We start from the raw sequence: 26,296 nt of genomic DNA, 5'->3' as shown, positions 1-26,296 counted from the left end.
AAAAGAAAATAACAAAGGAGATCTTGTTACTTTACACGCTGAACTGCACATGCGATCACAGATGGACACTGTTAAAGTTTTAGAGTTAGTTATTAACAAATACATGGAATCAATGTGTATAACTCCCTTTTTTGTACTGGTTTCATAAAGGATAACATTTTCGTTTTCCTACCTCTTGATCAAGAACTGTAGCTGTTATCTCAACCAGTATTGTGGGCAGGTTGTGGCCAGCATCAGAGTCACAAACCTCTTTCAGCAATGCCTCAGAACAAAAATGTATCATTTTTCTAATGAGCGCAAGACTTGCTTTCCTTTAAAAGATTGTAGAAAAAACAAGGTTCTTACAGTGATAAAGCAAGCAATAATCAAAGCAACAAAAAGGTTCAAGACTTCTTTTGTACTCCATTTATGCATGTTTTCAAAACACAAGAAATTCAACCTGTTTCAGTTCTTGTTATTGGTACCAAAATTAGTTACTGTTACTAAGTCCTAGATTATCTTTAAGAATAATGCACCTCTGGTGTTTCTTGATTCTACAGCAAAGTCTAACATACACTTTTCTCCTCAACCCTTTCCTAGGTAAACCTATTCAATGTCCTCTCTTCATGCACTTTTAGTCACCCCTAGAGGTATTCAGCCTTTCATTTTAGTCATTTATTTCCCACGTTTCAAAATCCCTGTAACTTTTAACTCTAAACATACTATTAGATCATGTAGCTTTCCAAACTAAGAACCGTAATTAATCCAAAAGAAATAATTCCTGTGGGGTTATAGATTAATTTTTTTGATTGACTTCCAAAACCATAATTTTTCTGATTCATAAAGATAACTTTCAAGTAGAGAACCAACTACTTCTTTGCACAATCTGCAACAACAATTAGTCCTGCATAGACTGTTAACAGTTTCTTATTTATTTTATTTTAAATGACCTAGTTTAAGCTTTCTATCATCAGCTCATGTGGAGTCTGTCTCCACTAGAGGCCTTTCCTATCTTGCATTTTCACCCAAAGTACCTGTAAACACTAGCAACATAAATAAGAGATTGCTATTAATGTCATATTTGAAGTTTAAAAGGGTAAAAGGTCATGATCAGATGCAACTCATCACAACCATTATGCCATGCACAGTATTCCATTTTAAGTAATAAATTAGACTACATTTTTGCAATTCAACAGAATTACAAGGAGCAACTTCTCCAGTTAACACAGTTAAGTAAGCCTTCTAAAACCTTCTAAAATAGCTTTTTCTAGTCTTGCTGATTTTCCAATGAATACCAAATTACAACTTTCATTACAGTGGCTACAAACAGCTGCAACCAAATCCTGATGCACAACATATACATCATACTATATGAACATGGCATTCTTTCATCATGGTGCTACAATCAAGAGTATGCTCTGCTCTCCCATGACTAACCAGTTTTTTTCCAACACATCACTTCACCATGCTGCTAAAAGTGCTAAGTAAAAATCACTCTTGCAACACCTCCAAACAGTCATTTCTATTCAAACATATATTGACACTAGCACTACTTAAACTTTGAGACTGACTTTAGCTTTTTAAAGCTAGTATTAAGAAATTATCTCTCATGATATTATTACCTTATTGAAGGCAACATAGTTTGTTGAAATGTTTGTGCAAACACAGGCAATAGTCTTTTCAAGTATATAGGTGCCATTTCTGGATCTCCTTTGGGTTCGTTACATTCTTCCTCATCCTTGTTTGCATCTTTCTTTTTCTTCTCATCCCCTTTGTTGACAGGACACATCCAATCCCCTGGAAAAAATTTTCCCCAATAGATTCACTTGCAAAAGTCAAGAAACCAAAAAAAAAAAACCCTTCAAAACATCCCAATTTCCTTTACTAACATCCAAGTACCTCAACATGAACATGCATTCCTAAAAACATAAAATTTACATGTGCATGACTTCTTGAATAAAAGTATTTAACAGCAAGTATCACCTGTGGCACCAGAATTCTCAGGAACAGGGAAAATGCAGCTCCCATGCAGAAAGAAAAGACAGATACCAGAGAAGCTACCAAGGCTGACATGCTCTGAATCCACAACCAAATCCCAGTCTAGCCTGATCCCAACAGCTGAAGAGCAGAACTGGCACTGCTCATGCTCACTCAGTTATTTCTTTGGTAATTCCCCTCACTTAACAACATCTTAAAATACTAAGACTTTTATGCATACTTTATGGGTTAAGGAAGGTAGGTCACTTTTTTTTTTTTTTTAATAATAACCGTGGGTAAATTTCTATTAACTGCATAACTTAACATATATCAGGATTTCTGCTATAGCAAGTGCTATGGACTTAAATATTGCACTCACCTGGAGACTGAAGAATTGCTACTACTTCACTGTGCCCCCTTTCCCGAGCTTTATCCAAAGGAGTTTTCCCATCTTCATCTCTCAAATCAGGATTTGCACCGTGTCGTAAGAGAGTCTGAGAACAAATATTTTTATGTATGAAAAAAAAATAGGATTTCTTCTTCCAAAGTAGCAAATGTGCTTTTCATACATCACTCCTCCAGTATTCTCATACTTGTAAGTATTCTGTGCTTTTTATATCTGTAGAGCTAATATAAACTACTTTTATTCAGTAATGCCTATTGCCCTAAATGAAAAATCTGTGTTTTGATAAATACTGTAAAGAATATGTAAATATTTGACAGCACATGTGTCCAGCATACTGCATTGAAGACATTTTGAACAGAACAAGATGAGAAGTCAGCAGGTAACACTTTTTAAGGGTCAGTTTAAATCATACCTTTGCTACCTGAGGTCTTCCAAAACATGCTGCATAATGTAATGAGGATGACCTCTGACCTCTGTTAACATCAGCACCCCTTTCACAGAGGAATTCTACCTGTTAGACAAGAAAAAGGAAAACAGTTTTCTTATCTTCCTTTACATAAATAATGCAACTTCTTAAAGGTCTATAAATCTAACTTACCATTTCCTGAGTTCCAAAAGCTGAGGCCCAGTTTAAAAGAGTTTGCCCTACATCATCCATAAAATTTACTTCGAAAGCTGAAAGATAAAATTTAATAAAATAGTTAAAGTTCCCACAAGTATAAACTAAAGTTCAACAGTATTCCTGAAATAAAAACCTGGTTTTAAGAAGACTAAGCATCCTCAATAATTCTGGAGAAGCATTTATGCTCTTAATTGCAATTAAAAAAAAGGTGGCACACGTATGATTACTAACAAGGCCTGTTACGTATTTAACAAAGTGAACTTGCATGTAATGATTTTTAATGAACTACCTCAGCATTTGTTATGACACCTCAGATCATAAAAATCAAAGATAAAGCAAGCATCTCACTCTCTTTTTCTGAGTATTTTTGCTTACCTCCTGTGTCAATTGCATCTATTAGTGCATCAGTATCTTTACTGCGGATGCAGTCTATGAGTTGCCGATGAGAACGCTCCCCAGAACTATCCAGCCTTCGCAATCCTGGGATTCTGCCTGTAGATCCAGCGCTAGATTTTGGCAGGGCTTTTCTGCCTTCAAACAGTAGCACCAAAAGAAGATCTACTAACCGCATGGTATCCAGTACACATCTCTCGTCACCCTGCAACGCACTTTCTATAGAGTCTGGAAGTTCAGATCTTAGAAGATCCTGGAAATAATTAAAAGTCTGAACAATAAAAAATATACAGGGCTTTAGAAAATACTATCAGAATTGGGTTTCATTTCCATATGAAAAGTTTCCTTTTTTCCCCTCTTTACAAATAACTTACATGTACGTGTGTGTGCATATGTATATATATGTATCTCTAAAAAGATAAGATCTATAAATACATATATGTATATCTGCCTATAAAACAGCAACATAAATCTTGCATATATTGAAAATATATAAAGGGAGAAGTCACATGAAAATAAAAAAGTGTAGCATAAAAGGATTTCTTACATGTGTTACTACTGGAGAGCCTCTACACAGGGTTGACAACAGGCTTACAATAGTTGACACCTGATTACTTAATTTAGAGTCTGCAGCTGTAGATGGTGCTCCAGTGCTACTCCGTCCAGGTTTGCAAGCTGAAGATGGTCCTGAGGCTGCCCCACCAGCAGCTGCCATGCGAGACAACAACTCCTCAGTTAATCCATGTTTAGCTAATGGGGCTGGGTCAACTCCACGCCGTGTGAATCTGTCAGCTAATGAAGCAAAGCATCGCAAAGCTCCATCTGAAACCTAAGAAAGATGTGCAAGAAAAACCAATGAAATATCTTTTACTTAAGATGAGAAGTTGCTAAGGGGATATCCACAAGAATACAGGACACATACAAGAACTCGATTCTGCCATGAGGCTTGATGGTTCAAGTTTTATTTAAAGGTCTACATATTTATCTTCAGCACAAGAAAGTTTTCAATTGGACCAAGCCTAAAAATAGAGCAAACTGGGAAAAGCAAATTTTACTCTTGGACAATTCAGATCATCCATTGAGCACCTGACACAGGGACATGCAAGAATTTCTGAGATAATAATATACAAACTTCCAAATTTAGGTTTGTCAGTAAAGGGAGGAAAAAAATCCAACCAACCAACTGCACACAAAAAACTCCAGTGACACTGTGGAAACAAGGCTTACTGATGATCCTCTTAACAATTCAGCAAAAAATACAGCTGGCCAACTGCCCAGGAAATGATCCAACATATTTTCATGTCAATACTGAAAATAAAGGAAGGTTTTGCCTTAAACATCTATCTATACACTAGAAGTGTCTCATTCTTTCAGATCAGGAGGTTTTGCCTATCAAGATAGCTTGCTTCAGGCACATTTGCCTTTAAAGATGTGCAGTAGCAAACTAGACTGATGTAAAGAAATAGTAGAACTCCCCCACCAACCTATAACCAAACTCTGAATCACTACTCCCTAAAATGTCAACTCAGTGGTCCATTTTCAAAACAACTGTCTGCTATCACAGACCAAGGACTTCAAGACAGTTACTCAACAACACACAGAACAAGATTAGAGTATTAGCCAGACTGCATGAAGACAAAAATCTTAAATCTCCATTAAGTTTGCAGACTTCTGGTATGGTCTGTACATAGCAAACATTCTGCACCATCAGTACTCTTTAGCGCTGGATTTTTTTCTTTAATGTGTAATGGTCACTGTTTCTGTCCTCTGGCATCTTGCCCCAGTTCTTTGACAACACAGATAAACAATTCTGCCAATCTTTTATGTAATTTGCAAATACTCCATAGATCTTTACCTTAACAGCCATCAGTAATACATAAGAAAGTTCACTTGTTTAACACACTGCATTAGTGGCATCAGTTTACAAAGCAAAAGAGTACTTGCAAAGTATTTATATTTCTTCTCTCAACTTGCAAGTGTAACACAAAGGTTAGAAACCAAAAATTATAGATAAGCTGCTCTTGGGGTCACATGGATCTGGTCTGAACCCATCCATCAAGTGGTGTTACTAATTGGCAGCACACACAAAAAGTGACCAAACCCAGCAGTGTAAAAGGACAAGGCAGGGAGCAACAAACATGAAAAGGGACATTACTGGACAAATCCATAATACACATCCAGCATCCACTATGGTCCCGAGGCTTGTTTAATGCATAACATTAAGGGTACCACTACAGATTTATTTTCTATCATCTGGGCTCCATCTTAAGCATGCTTATCTTTAAGCTTAACTGCTGAACAATTAAGTTAATTTGAACTCTCATTTCAATCTCCAACAACCCCAGCAACTGCTTTTCTCTAACACCTTATAAATCGATAAACAGTTAAAATACTACAGAATTAATGGTCTGAATTTCAAGATTACCTTGCCTCAGATTATTAGTGTACTAATAAAATTATTTAATGGCTAAAACACATGATAGCTTGTTATGAAATGGGTAGTGTATGACAGTCCCTTGAAAAATTTTAAGATCTAAAAATATATTTTTAAAAAATTATCTCACAAGCAGAAAAATTTCGTTTCCCAAATATGCTGCGCTTAATAAACCAGACTGGAGGCTGGATCTGTGCATGTAGAGAAAGGAATGAGGAAAGAGATCAGAGTGAAATGGGGACTCAGTTCTGAGTATGGACAAGTAGCCTGGCCAGGCTACAGCAAGAATTTGGCTAAATGGCTATTCCAGAGCATTAGTATGACATACACAAAAGGATCCTACTAGTAGAAAGATAATTCCTCTGGGATTCAGCTTCTAGATTTTACAAGGACTACTTCATCTCAAGTTAGTAAAACTGCATTAAAGAATTGGAGCAGCATTTTTACTAGTATCATTTAAGCTAGCTTCCAGTGTAATACTTTAGATTTAAATTATAGATAGATTTAGACTATGGATGTTTTTATTGCTCCTCTTAGTTTGGTAAAAGAAACACAAACCAAATTCATTTTTGCCTCTTAGTTATGCTCAATTTTATAGTGATTGAGCTACAGTCATAGAACAATAATTACTTCAGAAACTGCCTCAAAATGCACTGAAAAAAGTTACAGCATATTTTTCAATACAGTTTTCAGAGGTTAAATAAGACTATTTTCAAATACCAGCACTTGGATCCAAACACTAAGCAGTATTTTTATTTTCTTATTATTACAACTGTAGAGGAAATTATCGTAATATCCAAATACAACAACTTCTATGTAAACATAGAGTTAGGGAGGCTGTATAAAGTTACCTAGTCATTCCTTTATTAAACATACTGAAAGTTAAATTCACAGCACATTGAGCCAACTATTACATTACCTGATGGTCTTCATGTTTTAATAAACTAGACAGTGACTCCACACAGATCTCTAATGAAGAATCCTGAGGCTCCATTTTGCCACAGAGTCTGGATACTACAGCCATAGCTGAATGCAAAGTATCTTTATGAACAAGGTGTCCACTGTCACGAATGAATGTCAGAACACAGTTCAACCCTCCAGCTTCAAACACAGCTCCTGACTCACGGGTACAGATTAATTCTAACACCTATGCCAAAAAGAAATTTAATTTGAATGAAGTACACACAAAAAGTCAGTTATTTATATCCATAGTCAGATACTTATATCCATCTATAAAACTGGTTAAGAAAAAGAAACAACAGGAAAAAAGAAAAACCCCTCTCTTCCTGAACACCCAAGAAGGGGCCAAAACCTCCAGTACTCTACTAGTTAGTAGTTACAGTCTTCTTCAAAAATATGGGAGCCAATACAAGAACATCTCCCAAAGGCATGGTCATAACAGGTGTTCATGAAGAGAGATAATAATCTCTCATCCTGAGAGAAACACACAACTGAGTGTTTTGAAACTTGCAGGAGCACCATTACCCCAGTGATGCACTTCTGAGTTGACTGGAAATAGCAAATAGGAAATACATGGCCATTAGTTATGCTTTAAATGAGACATTGTAAGGGTCTTCTAAATTTCTCTAAAATCTTCACAAGGGTGCAGGGGAGCTATATCTAGTGCTATTGAAAAGGCAGCAGATGATTTTTTCACGCCAGGTAATTTATCTGTATCTGGAACAATTCTTCATTTCTTTGGTAGCATAAAAACAGTCCTTGTCATTCTAGTCATACAAGATAAGCAGGAAATTTCTTCAACTATTTTTCATTTCCTTTTCTATACTTTTTTCTTAAAGAAAATCAAAGTGTGAAGAGCACTGGACTGACAGTAAGGATAAGCAGCAGCATTGACATGTACACTTTTGTCACAGCCTATGTTTTTGCACCACATTTTAATTTAAAAAATAGGATCAGAATACGAGGATGCTCTTTGGAAATAGCAAATTATCCAGCTCTTTAAAAACATGAGGTTCTTAAGTATACTTACCTTCACACATTGCTCAGCCAAATCTCTGCTCGTTCTGTTGTTCAGTTCAACAACTACTAAACGATTACAAAGTGCTTTGATAGCTCCGTCCACTCCCACAATCCTACGGGTGCATTCAGCTGATACATCCAGGTAATACGTTATGGCACGAGCTGTTACTTCCAGTACATTGTCTGGAGCACTTTCATCAAGAAAAATTTTGCACAGTGCTGGCAAAAATGTTCGAGGAGGGCATCTGCAGGGAAAAAACCACAACACATTACTATGTTGTGCACACTTCTCTACATTAAGCAATTTCATACACTTCCACATTAATGTTTTCCATGCACACATCATTTGCTCAACTAGTTCACGGTTGGTTCAGAACATTCATTTAGAACACTGTATCTCATACAGACACGAAAATTCAAAGAGGTAAACTGAAAAGATGTTGCATTAAGGAGCCAGCAGAAAAAGATACTCTCGAGATTTTACAGTCGTACAGGGGAAAAATTTATCTTGTTGGGATTTTTTTCTAGGAATTAACCTCACATCACCAAACAATGCATGTTTTCTTAACTGTGTTTCAAGGTTCATGATGATTAATAGCTACTTAACCATAAAATTTTATACACAAAGACTAAATACTTTGGGTTTAATAGACAATTTAATTTTGAGTGGTCCTTCTCCCTTAGGCTGTTTCCCTTGTCTTTTTATCCTATTTCAGTCTCCTCCCCTACCCTCTGCCTCATTTCTTCTCCTTAATCACGCTGAGAACACATTTAATTAATGTAGATTGCATCTACAGCATTTTCTCTCTATATCCATGTCTCAGTAGCCTCTGGCCTCCTTATTGTTAGCCTCATTTCCATATGCAACAATGATGAAGAACATCCCCAAAACTTCAAAACAAAAAAAAGCAAGCTGCAATGGTCCTCTTTCTATTCCTCTGACATTACAGAACATAAACTGAAACAATACTTTTCATTATTAGAACAGCTGTGGATAAGACTGATTTGGATCAAAAGTTCAAAGACACAGAGCTATATTTTAAGTCAATTTATCTTCCAGCAGCATATTTAGCATAACTTAGCATTATGATGGCTCACCCCAGTGGAAAAAGTCTTCCAAGGTGATGGTGGGGAATTAAGTGAAGGGGATATATGCTGTGACGGTAGTCAAAATGGCTGGATACCTCAACCCTAGATGTAGAGTACCAGACTAAATCCACAGGAAGTAAATATTGCAACTTTTCCTTTAAGGAGGGTTTTGGTTTTCAAAAGATAGCCCAAAACTTTCCTAAATCCAGAGAGGAAATAATAACAACATGTTTTTTAGTCTGGAAGACAGGTGAAGTACTTGTTGATGAATCATTCTGAAGACTCAGAGGTCATTCAGTATCCCATCTGGTATGCAATGACTCACACAAAGACACCAAATCCTGGGAGAGCAAAATGTTAATAGTTTCCTTCAAGATCTTACCATGTTTTATGAAGTAACTAATATTGCTGCCTGACAAATAAATACATTACCCAACAATACTTCAGGACAAAGTAATAAGTGAAGCTTCAATAAAGCTCAATCACATATGTAAGACTTATACTGGCCTATCCAGCCTATACTGTCTGTCGTGCTTGAGAAATTTGCTATTTAACTCTACATCTTTAAGAAGGATTTATACAGTAACTTTGCATTTTAGACATTATCCACTGGGGGCGGGGTAAGGTCTGAAATTTGTACTTATTATTATGCTCACACAAGAAGCATTTCAGTATATAAAATTTAAAATGGACAATGTATTCAAGGGTTTTGGTGTTGGATCTTTTATATTGAATTTTATGCAACACCAGGCAGATCACTAAAACATTGCCATGAACAATGTTGTTCAAACTATATGGCAAGAAAAAATCCAATAAACACAAATCTTAAAAAGTCCCAAACAAACCCACACACATATTACCAAGTAGAAAGCAGGGAGCTCCGCTGTCTATTTTAATACTAGCAAGAGTAGTACACCATTCTTCTTGGATGGCCACACAGCTGCAGAAACTTAAAAGCCGTACTTAGCAAATCTAAAACCTACTTTTTCTTCTATGATTTAACAGCTTATAAAGAAACACAACACAAAAGGAACTCAGCTGTATTTTTTTCAAAGAAAATTTTAAAAAGAAAATAAAATTAAAATTCCTGTCCTTAAACCACCTATGAGCCAATTACCCAGCAGACATAGTAAAATACTGAGTTACTAAGAGCATATAATTTATACTGAATTCTTTGTCAGCACACAAATGCCAGTGTACTGTACCAGCAATGCTGTCCTTATAAAAGCACAGCATTCTAGCACAAACTTAAGGGTTGAGGGTTTTTTAAGTGACCTTTCTGCCAGAACCTCTACCTACACTAATCAGAGACCACGTTTTCAATCAGCAGGTATAGAACAAACTCCACTTGCTGTCAGCACATGTGTTTTTGATTTAGAGGAATGATATCCAGTCTTCCCCTAAGAAAATCAGGTTTCATCACAGAATGGCCCGGGTTGAAAGGGACCTTAAAGATCATTCAGCTCCAACCCTCCCACCACGGACAGGGACACCTTTCACTTGACCAGGTTGCTCAGAGCTCCACCCAACCCTGCCTTGAACAATTCCAAGGACTGGACATCCACAGCTTCTCTGGGCAGTTATACTGGGTTTGTGTGACCAGGTTTTGGTAGCAGAGGGAACTACAAGGGTGTCTTCGGTGAGAAGCTGCCAGAAGCTTCCCCATGTCAAGCAGAGCCAATGCCAGGTGGCTCCAGGATGGACCTGCTGCTCACCAATGCTGAGTCAATCAGGAATGGTGGTAACACCTCTGTGATAACATATTTAAGAAAAATAAAAAAGTCATTGTATAGATGTAATTGTGGTCAGAGAAGAGCAGGGTGACAACATGTGAGAGGAACAGCTCTGCAGACACCAACACGGAGAAGGGGCAGGAAGTGCTGGAGCTCAGGTTTCCCTGCAGCACATGGAGGACCACAGGGATGCAGAGATCCACCTGCAGCCCATGGAGGAAACCCAAACTGGTGCAGATGGATGCCCAAGAGGGTGCCAGCCCAGGGGAAATCCATGCTGGAGCAGGCTGTGCCTGAAGGGCTGCACCCCATGGAAGAGTGACCCACACTGCAGCTGTTGCCCATGGGATGGACTCACATTGAAGAAGTTCCTGGAGGACAGTCACCTATGGGAGGAACGCCACACTGGAACAGGGGAAGGACTCCTCTTCCTGAGCAGCAGCAGGAACAGTGAGTGATGAACTGACCATAACCCCATTACCCATCTCCCTGCACTACTGGTGGAGGAGGAAGTAGAGACTGGGAAGAAAAAAAGGGTAACGGGTGTTTTTAAGATTTATTTTACTTCTCATTATTCTGCTTTGATTTTGTTAGTAATAAATTCAGTTAATATCCCCAATTCAACTTTGCTTTTCCTAAGACAGTATTTTGTGAGTGATCTCTCTCCCACACCTTATCTCAACCATGAACCCTTCATTATATTCTCTCTCTCCTGCCCAATTGCAGAGGGGAACAACAGAATAGCTTTGGTGGGTGCCTGGCATTCAGCTATGGTCAATCCACTAGAGTAACCTTGTCCTGTCACCACATGCTCTTGTAAAAAGAGCTTCAGCTCTCCAGCTTTCATGTAGGCTCCCTTCAGCTACCGGAAGGCCATAATTACATTAGCCCAAAGCCTTCTCTTCTCCAGGCTGAACAACCTCAGTTTTCCCAGCCTTTCCTCACAGGAGAGGTGCTCCATCCCTCTGGAGTCACTCCAGCAGGTGATGTCCTTCCTGTGCTGGCACCCAGAGCTGGATGCAGCCCTGCAGGTGGGGTCTCAGCAGAGCAGAGCAGAGGGGCAGAATGCCCTCCCTCCCCTGCTGCCCACGCTGCTCTGGATGCAGCCCAGGACACGTTTGGCTCTCTGGGCTGGGAGTGCCCATGGCAGGGTCATGTCCAGCCTCTCACCCAGCAGCACCCCCAGGTCCCTCTGGGCAGGGCTGCTCTCCATCTGTTCATCCCCAGCCTGTGCTGTACAGGGGATTGCCCCAAGCCAGGTGCAGCACCAGCACTTGGTCTTGTTAAAACTCATGAGAATCCCATGTGCCCACTTCTCAAACTTTTTCATGCCCCTGGAGGGTATCCCACCTTTCAGGTGTGTCAGCCACACCACTCAGCTTGGTATCATCTGCAAACTTGCAGAGGATGCACTCAATCTCTTTGTCTATGTCATTGATGAAGATATTAAATAACACTGCTCCCAAAACAGATCACTTGTCACTGATGTCCATCAGGACTCTGAGCTATTGACCACTACCCTCTGGATGTGACCGTTCAACCAATTTCTAATCCATCTAACAGTCCCATAAATCCTTCTCTCTCCAATTTGGAGAGAAGAGGGTTGGGAGGAACCTTGTCAAAGGCTTTACAGAAGTTGAGGGAAGTGACATCTGTAGCCCTTCCCCTGTCCACTGACAGAGTCACCCCATCACAGAAGGCCACAGGGTTGGTCAGGCCGGGCTTGATGAAGCCCTGGATGAAGTCCTGGTGGCTCTCTCAAACCATCTCCCCATCCTCCATGTGCCTTAGCACAGATTCTAGGAGCAGCTTCCCAGGCACAGAGGTGAAGCTGACAGGGCAGTAGTTCCCAGGTTCCTCCTTTCTACCCTTTATAGATAGGTTCAATATTTCCTTTTCCAGTAACTTGGGACTGCATTGACTTTTCATGGAATCATGGAGAGTGACTTGGCAATTACAAACAGACAGGTTGTACAGTCTCCTCTCCAGACATATCCCGATATATACAGATTACACTCATAAGCACACACAGACTATATAGATAAATTCAGATTTTTTGGCTTGTTGAAGCTCCCTCAGGCCTTATCAGTGTGCAAAGTTCCTGAAAACAAGAGACCAGAAGTGCCAGTTTTGTCTACACACAGTCTGCATCAATGGTTCAGCCTGTGATAGCAGGAAAGAAGGATATATGAACACATCCCTGGTGCTCCAGCAATGATCTTCTCAAACAGGCAGCTAAACAATTACAGCATAGAATTGCCTAGCTGTCATTTTGAAGGACTTCAGTCTTTTTGCTGTAGCTAACTTTTCCATCAAGAACTGCATACAAACAAAAGGACACAGGTCAGCTCTACAGTGATCACCCTTTAATCCCCAAATCTGCACTAAGTGATGACACAGCCTCCTGTGGTGGAAACGATGAGCATCAGCTCTACATTGTCTCAGGGAGAAGAATGTACCTGTGTGAGTAATGCCAGAGAAAGAACTAACAGGTGTAGGTGGGAACACCAGCCCCACAACGAGAAATGGGGTGCAACACCATCAGAGCCATATAGCAAATGCCCAAAGTACACCTCTGCCTTCTGTTCAGACAGTTCCATTGGGATTTCTCTGTGCAGGCATTTGACCAAAGTGTTGCCCTTATTCAGTGGTCTTTATGCCTCAAAATTGTGAAAATGGGTTTTCAGAGTAGCCCTTGAGTCTTCACTTAATCCAATCCCAAGTAAAGGCACTAAAGTATAAACAAAAGCAACAGAGGGAAAAGAAATCCACTGCTTACCTAGAAGCAACTCTAGCAACAGGCCAAACACAGCACCTCCTCAGGATCAGCCCCTCTTTTTAATGAAGCACCAAGTAAGCAAATGCAGTCAACACCAGCAGGAACCAAAGAGTGAATCAGACAATCATGTTATGTATGCATCACTATCACACCATAATTCCAAGGTAAATCCTTACTGGCTTTCTTAGGCAGGCCAAAATAGATCGAAAGGACCTAGAACTGCTTCAGATATTGGAGGAGGAAGATTAGGGCCCCCTAGTAAAAAAGATTTTATTGCTGTTCTAACTATGGCTATGCTCAGAACTAAAATGCATTTTGACAGGTAGTAAAACAAAGCATTCCAGGAGTGTCCATAACACAGACAAAGGCTGAACATTGGACTCACCTTTAGAAAACAGTCTACATGGGAAAAACAAGACTGAAAACTTCCTGGGACAGAAAGGAAACTGAGGTCAGAGCTAAAGTACTAAATTAACTGATGTGACAGGATAGCAACCAATGATCAGCTTTTAGTGCACTTCCACCTGCTGACAAATGATGCTTTTGATTTCCAAGAGAAAAATACATCCATAAACCTGCAAGCATCAACACTCACCAAGGAAAAAGAAAGCTAAGTGCATAATTTCTAAACCATCCCAATAGCAAAACTGGGTTCACATGTTGCTTTTATCCAGACCATATATTAACTAGAACAAATACATCTCAGGAAAAAAAAAAGAAACTATGATAGAAAAATCCTAAAGTTGTAGGAATGGAATCACAATGACATATTTGCAGTGAAACAAGCAAAAATATAGTGGTGAGTTTTCCTTAATAGAGAAAAGGCTATTCTTTAATAGTGTCTATTCAGATCAGAAAATAATGGCAAATAGGTACCTCCCAAGTTCAGTTTTCTATTTAGGCCCTTCTTCAAATAAACATGAAAATGAAAGGAAAATATTTTTAGATTTTTATTTCTAGGGAGCTGTATTAGTATCACATTGGGCACTTCCTAAAGTACTTAAAATGTGTACTTTAGAAGAGTGATTAGGGACTACTTAGTGAATTAATGAGGTCACTCTATGTTACTCCTTAGTGAAAGACCAACTTCAAGTTAATGAGGTTACTCTACAACCCACACTAGAGCTCTTGCTAATTACTTTAAGTCTTGCAGCTCTCAATGTCCACCCAACTTCATTCCTGTACCTCCAGAAGAAGAGCTGCTGATAGTTACTATCTTTCAAGTTTTCCACCCACCACGTTTCAAAGATCTTGCAGAAAGATAGGTTTGTCCAAAATAGGTAACATTCCTTATCAATATTTCCCATCTATATTATGATCTATTAAGATTAGGGTACTAGAGCATTCTGTTTCCTGTACTGACATCAAAAAGTAAACCACATTAAAAAGTGCTGATTCTGTATAATTTATAATTAAATATATTGTTGTAAAGAGCATAATACACAAATTCTTTTACATGCATTCTTTCTCTGCCAAAAAAAAAATCAAAAAACATTTTCTAAATATCATAATCATCTTGATGTCAAGAAAGGCTAAGAAAATTTGTCCATATAATTACATTACTACAGAATTTACAGCACTATAATCAGCATAACTCCATATGCTGACACACTTCTGAACCTTTACACACACACAGACACACACACCTCTTTAGGAACAGAAATATCCATAGGGATACAAAATTTTTAAATAGCTACAGCAGTAAGCTCCTACCAGGGCTAATCCCTTCAACTCTAATGAAGTGACTCAGCTGATTTTACAGCTTGCCAATGTAAAAAGATACCAAGGAGGTAAAAATAGGAACTGTAAACTCATTTCTGTAATTACATTTAATATTTTAATCCACTTAAAATCCTTAGCTAAAACAGAAACAGACAGTGAAGACTACACTGCTGCCATGTTTAAAAAGAAAACGTAAGGAAAAGCTAGCAGTTCAGTTCATCCTCAAAACAGTTAACAACTACTGCTAGCATTAGGGTGTGTTACTCAATTCCAAAGTAACCGCTGGATTCAGTTGATGCAGAGCCCCTGGCATGTGACAAAGCCTTCAGTGAAGCTGCCTGGTCCAAGACATGTGACTTGTGGCAGAAAACCAAGCCCAGCTGCCTGCCAGCAATAGCTGGATCTTTAACACATACCATCTGCTGCTGAGACCAGTTAAAAGTGGGGAAAAAAGGAATTATACGTGTATACACTACTTAATATATAATAAATTTAAATAAAAACTAAAATTCTGATGTTAACTCTCATTAGTAAGAGTTTTTGAGGAAAAATATACCAGATAAACATTTACAACAACACGTCACACAACTTTGACACTTTTAAGAACATCCTGCACACCTGATTTTTCTTAAAGCAAAGCAGGTTTCTTTTTGAGTAATGATTGTTTTTCCTTTCTGCAGTTCTTTCCATGGGAAAAGATCTCTGACTTTCCCTCATTGTTTCTTTTGCTGGAAGACTGTTTTGTTTCCACATATGAACCAAAACCAGCAGCAGAGCAATCAAGACCATTCACAAGAGAACCCACACACCTGCACTGCCTGTAGGTATTCTGGATTCATTGCCAAAACACATCTTTCACTGTTTCCATATAACACTGTTACAATACAAATGAAGTCCAGAAAACGTCACTCATGTATAAGACTTTAGACACATCATACTGTATTTTAACGGTTCGAGGAAAAAGCAACTAAAAATTAACTGGCAATTTAGGAACTTTTACCAGAATTACTAAACATTAAAATTTGCACAACTTTGAATCTCTACTCTTAATTGCAATCACTGCCCAGGCCAGTAAAATAAAGCTGGAGAATTAACAATTCCATCCTGTATTCATTCCAGTAGAAACCCCACTTTATTAGAAATGAAATTCATTTAGAATTGGAATTTGACATTTAAAAACACTTTCAAGCTTTCTTTTAGCTAAATAAAGTATATTCTGAGAGTAATAAATTACTAAAAAAATAAATTACTACAAACTTTTTTTTAGCTAAATAAATTACTCTTCTGAGAGTCCATTATTAGGCAGGAAGACAATTACTATTGGACATTTAGTATTCAACTACACATTCAGTAAATATCAGTTGTGTCAAATGGAAAATAAGAAAAATCTGTACAGGGAAACAGTTTCCACAGGATAGGTAATTTCTGTATTTCTAAATAAATCATCATTTGCTTTATTCCTGAATTTATAAAGGATGTGTTAGGCTGCCTTTTGCATTTTTCAGTATCTTACAAAAGCTATGCCATACCTCAGGGCAATAATGCCACATGTTTGTTCTCCAATCTCCAGCATTTTGTAAATATTTTACAGACACTTAGTCCACAATAGCTGAATAAATTAAAGAATGTGAAACTACAGGTCTTTCTGCTGATGATTTCCACTAGTAGCAACCTCAATTGTGCAAATAGATAATGCTTTGAGCACATATTACATCTGTCAACATCTCAAAAGGAAATAAGCAATTTAAACAAAAAGTATGACTTAGTATGTGTGCCTAAATATGTACACCTCCCCACTAGCTTCTACTGGATTCTCAGGTGCTCAAAAAAAGAACTGACTTAGACAAGAAAACTTCCACTATTAGCAATCTACTTAATATCTGTGCTATCTATACCTCTTCTTAGGAGGCCTATATTAAAAATCACTTGACCAGTAGTCATGAAAGAAAGGAAGCCCACAGTTTGAAATTCCTGTAACATCTTTTATTGGTCTCATGCAATCTGTTAGGAGCTGACGCTTTCAAAAGATGATGCCTTAACACTGCACCCATCTTTTGCACAGTACTTGCAAGAATCACTTCAGTTTTATCTCACACGCAAAATTCTGAACCAAAGGATACTTGACGATACCACTAGAAAAAAAAAAAAATTAAATGCCAGAATGAATAGTGACAATGTGATGAGTTGTCTGGAATACCCAGAGGCACAAGCTCATTTAAACAAAATGTGTTTAAACACACACAAATGCCAAGTTACAGATCTTAGTCTAGGTAATACATCAAGCCATAACTAAGCAGCAAGCACTCATAGCCTTGAAAGCAACTCTGAAGATACACAACTAAAACCACATTTACTGTACAAAGTTTTGGAAACAAACTAACCCAACTTGGCATGTTTAACTGTTAACACTAAGTCAAAGGCACTACTATAAACAGCATGTATGAAGGCAACACTGGAAAGTATTTCTGAAGAACTTCTAAACTGAATTACTAGAGAAGGGGAGGAAGATCAAGAGCTAATGAAATCTTTGTGTGCAGGTATATTCACAATAACACTACTAGCTTTTAATCTAAACAGGAAAAGGTGAACTGACTGCTGTATACAGAATTCATCAGACTGGTCAATTCTTATGGGAAAGAGCAAGGAAATTTCAACAAAGACAACTTAGGCAGCAGATTTAATAGCAAAAGAGAGGGTAAAATTAAGAGGATGCCGTCTCAGAAGCATTAGCTACACATTATGCTTGTATCAAACAAGATGCTCAATCCAGTAATAACCACATAAAACATAAGGATCAGGACAGAAGAGAGGATGTCAATTTAGACTTAATCTTCCCTTCTGACTTTTGCAACCTTTGATGTTCTCAAAATAACTAGACAAGGTTAATTAATCTCCACAATACCAGTGACAATGAGGTCACAATTCCCATTTTACAAGGAGCAACCAGAAAGACATTATTATTTTAGAATTCTTATAACTGAAAAAGAGAAAAAAAACCAAAAAACAACAATAAAACAGACCTAAATATCAGGAGTAATTCTAAACATCACATTGTAACAAAGTTGCTCCCTGAAAAATACAGAGCACACCCCTACTTCCATCTCAGAAAACCCCGCTATAGGATGCTAAAGATCTCACTATATTGGAGGCCACAGAGTAAATTACTCCAGTGCTGGTATTTCACTGCTGCCATATCCTCTGCCTTCGTTAAAAGAAAAAAAGCTTAGTAGGAAACACATGAGATTTGTCACTGTAACTAACAAAATTTCATTTGGGAGAGATGTCTGCATTAGTGCAAACCAATAATTCCCTATGAACATATGCTTTGCATGGTTTAAAATAATGAAAACTGTAGTCTATTGTTGACAGCAATACATTTTCGAATTTACTCAACGCTGCACTCCAGCACAAAAGTGTAGCAATGATCTGACTTTATTTTTTCATTAAAATAACAGAAAGAGCAAACCTGTAGGCCACAAAACGTGAAACCACCTTGATAGCAACAGAGCTGCTCTCTCAGCCTGTTAGTTTTTCCACAACTGTCCGACCTGTTAAAGGGTACTTTACTGTTTGAATCACAAAGATGCTTTTAAAGGCAGCCCAGATTGTAAATATATTCCTGAAAACCAGAACTTTGGATTCCTATCCCTATCTCTAGAGGAAAAATTGATTTCCTCTATATATCTAACTTTGATTTATTGGAATTTTACAATCCTGATAAACATAGGAGAATGTAGTTTTAAGCAGGTAGAGGTAAAGTTAACTGTTCCACAATAACAGTCTCACTAGCTCACATCAACAGTCTTTGGCTCTCTAGAATTTATTCTTATACCTGTTAGCAAATACAAGATAAAGATATATACTTTCTCCCTAGTGAATAGATACTTTGGAAAGAAAAATGTTTAGTGTGAATTCAAGTAAACATACTTGATCTAAAAAATAAACTGAAAGGATTCCTACTTCACACATTAGAAATCTAACATATGACCCTTTGCACAATTTTTATTTGTCAAATGAGCTGATTACTCCTGATAAGTTTTCGCTTACCAGATCTGTTAACACTAAATATACAGAGGTAACTTACAGAACAGCCAAAGAGAAAGATGTTTTCTCCTTCTGAGCATTAATAAGGCCTATTTAATTTGCTGTGTAAAAAAGGTTTTAAGCAGGTCTTACTTTGTTACACGAGTGCCTTAATCTACAAATTTCCATTGTCATTAATAGCTAAGTACTTTTACTGTGACAGACAGCAACAGAAAGCCTGACCAGAAGAGTTCTAGTTTTATTTCACCAAAAAAAAAGTGAAGCAATCACACAAGGTGGAAAAAGAATAAGCTGAAACACCTATGCAGAAAAGGGCTACAATAATAAGCTGAGATTGCAACTAAGAGCCTCTACATACATTTAAATTGTTATAGGTAATTTAAAAGACAAAAAAAGCCCATCATTTCAATTAAGTTATATTAAATGCATTCTTTAAACTCCTGTTCAAGTGGATTTGATAGCGCACAGTTTAACTACAATTTGGGACTAACACGTATAAGCACAACAGTTTTGCTGTTTTACTCCATCTCAACTATTTAACAAAACTGTTTCTCCTCATGCATTAAGTTTCTGTAGTTCGAGCTAGTGGCTTTTGCTGCTGGTAAAATGTTAGCCATTCTTCATGCCAAGTGACTAGCAGTGTCTGTGACTCATTATCACCAGAAGATGAATATGCCACTGATTTTTGTAATGTTCACATATGAGTAACTTGCAAAATAATTTAATTGGATGCAATATGTAAATCTGGGAAGGAGTAAAGAAACAGCAAATATTATTTGGCAGCACTACCTGTTAATCAGCTGCATACCTCGAAATCTGCTGTGACGCTGCTAGAACTCCCCAAGAACATCATGAAATACACCACACTGCACGTGTGCCTGCTTCCAGTTTGGAGCTGACCTGAAACACTAGTTTCAATATCCATCCACTCTCAAACAAAAGCAAATCACAGCCTTTATCATTAGCTATATAATTTCCTTCAGAACATGTCTGCAAAGTAACCCTGTTACTTCACTGCAAAAATGAAGTGCAAGATTCTGAATCCAATATTGCAATACTTTTTTTTTCCATTCAGCTTTGCTAAGTAAGATTGTGTATTGCCCTTAACTCCTTAAGAAAGCAGTATGGAAACTGTGTTGTGGGTTTAGACATGGTGCATAGCATTCATTTCAATATTTTTAATGTGGTCTTGTTTCACAGCTTTGCCAGTCCTCACCATATGCAGCTTTTAATCACCAGACATACTTCACTAAAATGATGGGCTTTCTCTTAGCTTATATCACACAAAAGCATATAATTTCTTATGTAAAAGTGGACTAATACTTAATATTTAAAGTTACTCTAAATAAGCTGTGAAAAACCTAGCATTTCATTCTCCGAGAAACTGTTTTAAAAGTCCATCTCAAAGTTGTTGAGTTTCATAGATGAAAAATTTTCATTAAAGTTTTGTCAACATATAACTAATAGCAACAAACAATTTCAAGATCTTCAAATAACATGTGCACAGCGTCCAAAACCTTGGAAATGCTGTTCTTACTTAGTAGAAGAAAAAAAATTGTAAAGTCTAGAGGCTGGGTTTATTACCAACAGAAAAATGCATCATATTCTAGATCAGGCATGCACTGAAAATATTTTCAAAATTAGTTCCTGAATAATGGGGTTTAGTAGCCCTTCTGTCACACAGTAAATCTCCTATTTCAGCAAACAGCCATTCCTTTAAAAAACAAGCTGAAAAGGAACTATAAAATATTAACCATTATTATTTTAGTTATACCCTCTCAGCACATGACAATTTTGGCTATTTAACTATCATTTGGAAAGATTTTAAAATCTTACAGAGCTCCAAAATAAATAAATTCACCTTGAAACGCAGGCGTCCATAAGCACCTGAGACAATCACTGAGAAGTTCTCCACTGAAGGCAGTATACCTTTCTCTGCCTCTCCCATATTTCCAGTTACGCAGTTCCACCTCCAGTGCTCGTCAGACTCCTCTCTATATGCTGTAACTCACTTGTAACAGCAGAAAACTAACAACCTTCTTCAGCAGGCTCAAAGAGCAGCTTGCACTCGCACTGAATTAGAGTCCAGTAAGCCCTGACAGTGGCAAGAGCAAGAGAATGGTTGGGAGCAATAAAAAGGGTGGGTGATAATCGGGAAGAAGGCAATGAGCTACCATGTCAGCTCACCAAATACCACGGTACCAGATCATACACTTCAGTATATTCACAGAGCCAATAAAAAGTAGCAGTTTCAACATTATTGCAAAATCGCTTCAACAGGCAGAGAACTTCGGTAACTTCTTCTCCTATTTACATTTCATACTCTTCTTTTTGAGGAAAACTTACAAGAGCAAAAGAAACAGAGAACTTAGAAGACCAGTAAAATTCAACTGTATTGACACTCAAAAGAAAGATTAAAATGCCAAATGGCATTTTAAATATTTCTTCTTTCAGACAAATAATTTTAAAACCACAACAGTGCAATAACAGAGCATTCATTATATACACTTCAAGAAAAAAAAGCACTTGGACTATTTAATTAATTTATATTGAAATAAAAGCCTGTTCTAAATAAGAGGCATAAAACCCACAACTGGTTTGTATTTTTTAAGGTTGACATTTCATTCCTGACTTTCAAATACCCAGAAGATAATCTTAAAAATGCTTATGCCTAATTCTATACCAGTACAGAACAGAGTATCCTGAAGCAGGCAGTTCACCCAAAATCATCACAAAAATTCACTCTTAACTACCAAATGTCTTTCTATAGTGGTGAATTCTGAGGCTCCCCCAGTATCAGTAGTACGAGAATAGATAGACAGGGAAGCCAAATGGATCTCTCTCCAGTAGGGCTTTCCAAGTCAAAATTTTACCTGTAAGCTCACCAAGGCAAAGAACAGGCAGCTTCACATTCTAAAGCACTGTACAAAATTGTGCTCAATGCTCTGCAACTACTACAAATCCAAATTTTAGAGATGCATGAATTTCTCATTTCCTGTAATAAATGCAGTCCCGAGAACAGCTTCTAAGGGTAAGTCTGAAAACTGTTTCCTTCAGGGCTACAAAACTAAACAGTGTAACAGATGGCTACCTTCTCAAATGCTTCTGAATCCATACGCCTGAAAAGCAGATGTGTCTGAAAAACACTAGCCATAGCCACAGAAAAGGAAGTGAGAGCAATGAAAAAAAACACGGAAAGGAAGAGAGGCAAGAGCATGAAAATCAGAACTGAAGAAACCAACTAAAAAAGTAAAAGTTGTGACTGCTTACACTTTTGCTACCTCTTCCAAAGCAGCGTTAGGCTGTCACAGGAAGTAGTGTAACAAGCACAGCAACACTCAAGTAACAGAAGTGATTATAGCAGCATTTTGTGCTATGAGAAAAACAAAAAGGACTGAGTGCAGGAACTGTACCAAATGATTTGTACAAACGCAGTTGAGAAGCAAGGTAGCACAAACAGCACCATGCTCCAAAGAAGGGACAAAATATTTGTGTGAAGAGTGGTTATTGTTTGTGATTTTTGCTTGGACTTACAGAACTCAAAAACAGCTACTATATCCCTTGATAAAAGTACTGTGAGAGTATGGAGGCTTAACTATATCTAGGTGATCATTACAATCACACACACAAAAAAAAACCAAAACCAAAGCAAACAAAAAAACAAAACTAACCCCCCCCCCACACACACAACCACATCATTTAATATAAAGAAATGTATTAAGAGTTGCAAGCAGCTCCTGTGTCGGAACAGGCACTGCCTATCACCCTAACAACACCACATTTTTAATCAGACAAGGGCCCTTCACGTGACATTAACAGAAACACTTGATTTCAGTGATCTAAACTGAAGTTCAGTCTGTAAAAACATTTTTGAGGCTGAAAGTTTCTAGGAATGTTAAATATTACATTCAGCTGCAGAAAAGGGAAAATAACATTCCATAAACAAAAGCCAGAACTACTTACGTTTCAAAACAGCGATCCACGTTGTCTGACATCAGAAGCAGCATGCAGAGCTGTTCCAGTGCTATTAGCTGCATATCCCTTTCATCCCCCTGCCCCATCTGCAGCCATTCCAGCAACGTGTCTGGATCCACATCTGCCATGGTTTTTTATTTAAAAAAAAAAAGCTGCCTCCACTTCAACTAAAAAGTACCAAAAGTATCCTCTAATTGTTGAAGCCAGACTAACTTCAGCACAATTAATTTCTCTCTTCAGTCAGCCTCACGCTTTTGTAGTTTCCACCTGGCAAGAAAAGAAAAAAAAAAAAAGTAATCATCATCACAATCCTGTCATGGAGCTTCCTGTACTTAGTCCTTTCTAAAATGTATAGCATATGTTTGTGCTGAAATTAAGGAAATTTTTACATATTTTATCAGCAAATGGGGTTTTTTCTTGCTTTATAAGCAAGTAAATAGTAATGAGTTTGTTCTGTTTTGAGGATAACTCAAAATTAAAGCTAGAAAAACTGTGCTTAATCCTTTGGTATCCCTTTGTATTCTTAAAGCTACGAGAAAGAAAGTGATGTCTTGCCCATCCCCCTCCTTTAATAGCACTTTATTATAAAGTCTTCAGCTTTACGAGAGATGGATTACATCCTCATGAAACTACTCAAATATAGAAAGATAATGAATTTCACATTTTAAATAGAAATCCATAAAATAAAACACTGAGATGTACAATTACAGACTTGCAGAATCTCTGGAAACCTTTCATGAATCCTTCATCTTTTAAAACAGCATTCAAACATAAAGAAAATAGCTTTTTATGTCAAAGGATTAAAAAAAACAAGAATCACATCCATTTTCAAGAGTTAGGTGTTTGTTGGGTTATTTGGGGACTTTTTGGAAAAAATATTTACTTTGTAGCTTTCCAAAAAATCCGGTGAATAATTTAAATAATTCACATACATATAAGGAACACAACATTATTTGTTGGCCCAATGCCATAGTTGTACATGCAAGCTGAAGACCAAAAAAGTCCCTTTAAAATGTTAAGATATTTTTAACATATCTGCTTGCATTTTACTTTGTGTTTAACAAACAGTCAAATTTACCTCCCTTGCCTAAAAACACAACAAACATAACTGTTTTCATATAAAAGCTAATGGGTTACAAACCAATCGTACCAAATTAGACATACAAGAAAAAATAATACTCTTTTAAAACACAGCTTTGAGAAGAAGCATTAGTTTAGCAAACTCATAGGTAAATATGACATGCTGGACAGTGTCCCCACAAACAGGGGGGAGGTGATGTGGGAGGAAGAAGCTTGATCTGGACAAAGTCTGCCTACTTGTTTACTTGCTGCTAATGAGTTAATAGTTAAAAAATAACTCCATCAAGGGCATGTCCACAAAGGGGAATCAGAAAATAGTATTATATGAAGAAACACACACCAAATCAGCTCTTTCACAATAGCTTCAAACCCAAAGATGTGGCAGAAGTACAACCGATAGGATTTTTATACAATTTAGGACCACAATATTACAGATCACTCAACTCCTGCTTGCCAGTTATATATTCGATATTATCTTACTGTAAAAAGTAATTTAATATTAGGAAATTGATTTTCTGTGTTTTAAACAACGCCTATGACTCTCCAAGATGTTTACAGACTGCATTTCCTGTTCTAATCCTATACAAAACAACTTTCAGACAGTAAAAGCGGGACCGTAGTATAAGTATTCTACCTCTCCTTAACACAACTAAATAGTTATTTCCGGGAGCAGGGAGATGGGCGATAGCGATAGAAACACGAAAATTCAGGGACAGCGAAAGTGGGCTAAGTTCAACACAGGCACCTGCTGTTCTCACACCGCAGACGGGCGGCACGGGAACCACCGCGCAGAACACGGAGCGCGGCGAGCCGCCGCGACTCCCGAGAGAGCGGCCCCGGAGCAGGGGCCAGGCCGCAGCGCGACTCCTCCCGCGCCGCCCGGGCCTGCTCGCACACACCAGGCGGGCCCCGGGCCCGCGCGGCGCTTCGGGCCCCTTCCCCACACGGCGCCGCCGGGGACAGGGGAGGCACCGCCTCCCCCTCCTCGCCGCCCCCGCACGGGGCGCCCGGCGGCGTGAGGGGCTCCCCGGCAGCGCCGCCTCGCTCTGCCCCCGGCCCCTCGCACGGACTTTCCGGCACCCGCCGCCTCCCGCCCGCCCGCGGCTCCGGCCCGCTCCCTCCCGGCCCGACAGGCCCGGGCAGCGACGCTCGAGTTCCCGGCGAGCCGCAGGCCGCGCAGGGTGACCCGGCCTGGCCGCTCGGGAAAGGCGCCGTCTCCCAGCGCGGGCCGGAGAGGGCCCGCGCCATCCCCGCCGCTCACCTCAGCCTCCCGCAGCCTCCTCGCCGGAGCCGAGCCCCCCTCAGCGCCGCGCCGACACCGGAGCAGCGGCGCGGCGGCGGCAGCCCGAGCCCCGCGGCAGGCGGCGGCCAGCGGCATCCATGGCGCTCCGCCCGGCGCGGGGTGGGCGGGCGGAGCGGGAGCCCCGCGCTCGGGGCGGAGCTGAGGCGAAGGAGCGGCCGCTGGGGGCGCTGCGGGGGCCTCCGCCGGGAAGGGGCCGTGGCCGCCGGCCCGCTCCGCCCCGCGCAGCCGCTGCGGAACTGCGAGAGCGGCCCGGGGAGCCCCGGCCGCGGCCTCCCCGGCCAAGGGCCTCCCCGCCTCGGGTGGCCTTTCCCTGGCTGCGTGGGGATTTGATTTATGGTTTACCCGTCATTTTATTTCTTGCCGTATTCTGGTTATTCACTTGGATATAATATTCTTTACATTTACGATGGGGCTTACACTTTTCAGGGGCCACTCTTGAAAACACTTTGATCCCCACTCCAGCACCTCCATTAAAAGGGATCTGGTGAGCGGATTTGAGCGCCGCAGGGCTGCGTCTTGCAGAGCGGAGGTTTTAGGTTGCTCTTACCGAGCAGTGAGTTTGAAGTACCTCAACTGCGCCGTGTAGCTGGAGACACCTTTTGCATAGAGTGGCCCGCTGCCATAGGTGCTGCGAAATGCTGTGCAATTACCTTGCAAACGATTAAAAGACAAAGGATGCAAAGGGCAAGAAATTTAAAGTGAAGGATTTTCGAAATAATTTCCTTCCCTGTAGAACGACATGTTTTGTAAAGGAATTTAAGCCTATTAATATAAGTACAG

General features: G+C 39.1%; 1 protein-coding gene across 9 annotated transcripts in view; it reads right to left on the bottom strand.

Moving 5' to 3' along the window:
* The window catches only part of HECTD1 (HECT domain E3 ubiquitin protein ligase 1), a 61,687-nt gene extending 36,116 nt beyond the window's left edge, over window positions 1–25,571 (bottom strand). For 6 of the 9 annotated variants that reach the window (XM_040065918.2, XM_040065924.2, XM_040065926.2 and 3 more), the window contains exons 1-11: window positions 25,475–25,571; window positions 23,122–23,400; window positions 7,802–8,036; window positions 6,731–6,958; window positions 3,925–4,206; window positions 3,360–3,648; window positions 2,961–3,037; window positions 2,775–2,873; window positions 2,336–2,450; window positions 1,602–1,776; window positions 173–311 (exon numbers count right to left, since the gene is read on the bottom strand). In XM_040065918.2, the coding sequence (XP_039921852.1) occupies window positions 173–311; window positions 1,602–1,776; window positions 2,336–2,450; window positions 2,775–2,873; window positions 2,961–3,037; window positions 3,360–3,648; window positions 3,925–4,206; window positions 6,731–6,958; window positions 7,802–8,036; window positions 23,122–23,261 (1,779 nt within the window). In that variant the 5' untranslated portion in view covers window positions 23,262–23,400; window positions 25,475–25,571. The remainder of the gene's footprint in view (window positions 1–172; window positions 312–1,601; window positions 1,777–2,335; window positions 2,451–2,774; window positions 2,874–2,960; window positions 3,038–3,359; window positions 3,649–3,924; window positions 4,207–6,730; window positions 6,959–7,801; window positions 8,037–23,121; window positions 23,401–25,474) is intronic. The other 3 variants (XM_040065919.2, XM_040065922.2, XM_040065927.1) reach the window with 1 other exon arrangement.
* Window positions 25,572–26,296: the final 725 nt, after the last annotated feature.

Source organism: Hirundo rustica, chromosome 6, assembly GCF_015227805.2.
Source record: "Hirundo rustica isolate bHirRus1 chromosome 6, bHirRus1.pri.v3, whole genome shotgun sequence".
Taxonomy (NCBI): domain Eukaryota; kingdom Metazoa; phylum Chordata; class Aves; order Passeriformes; family Hirundinidae; genus Hirundo; species Hirundo rustica.
Note: the sequence above shows the minus strand (reverse complement) of the source record. Positions and strands in the feature narration are given on the sequence as shown.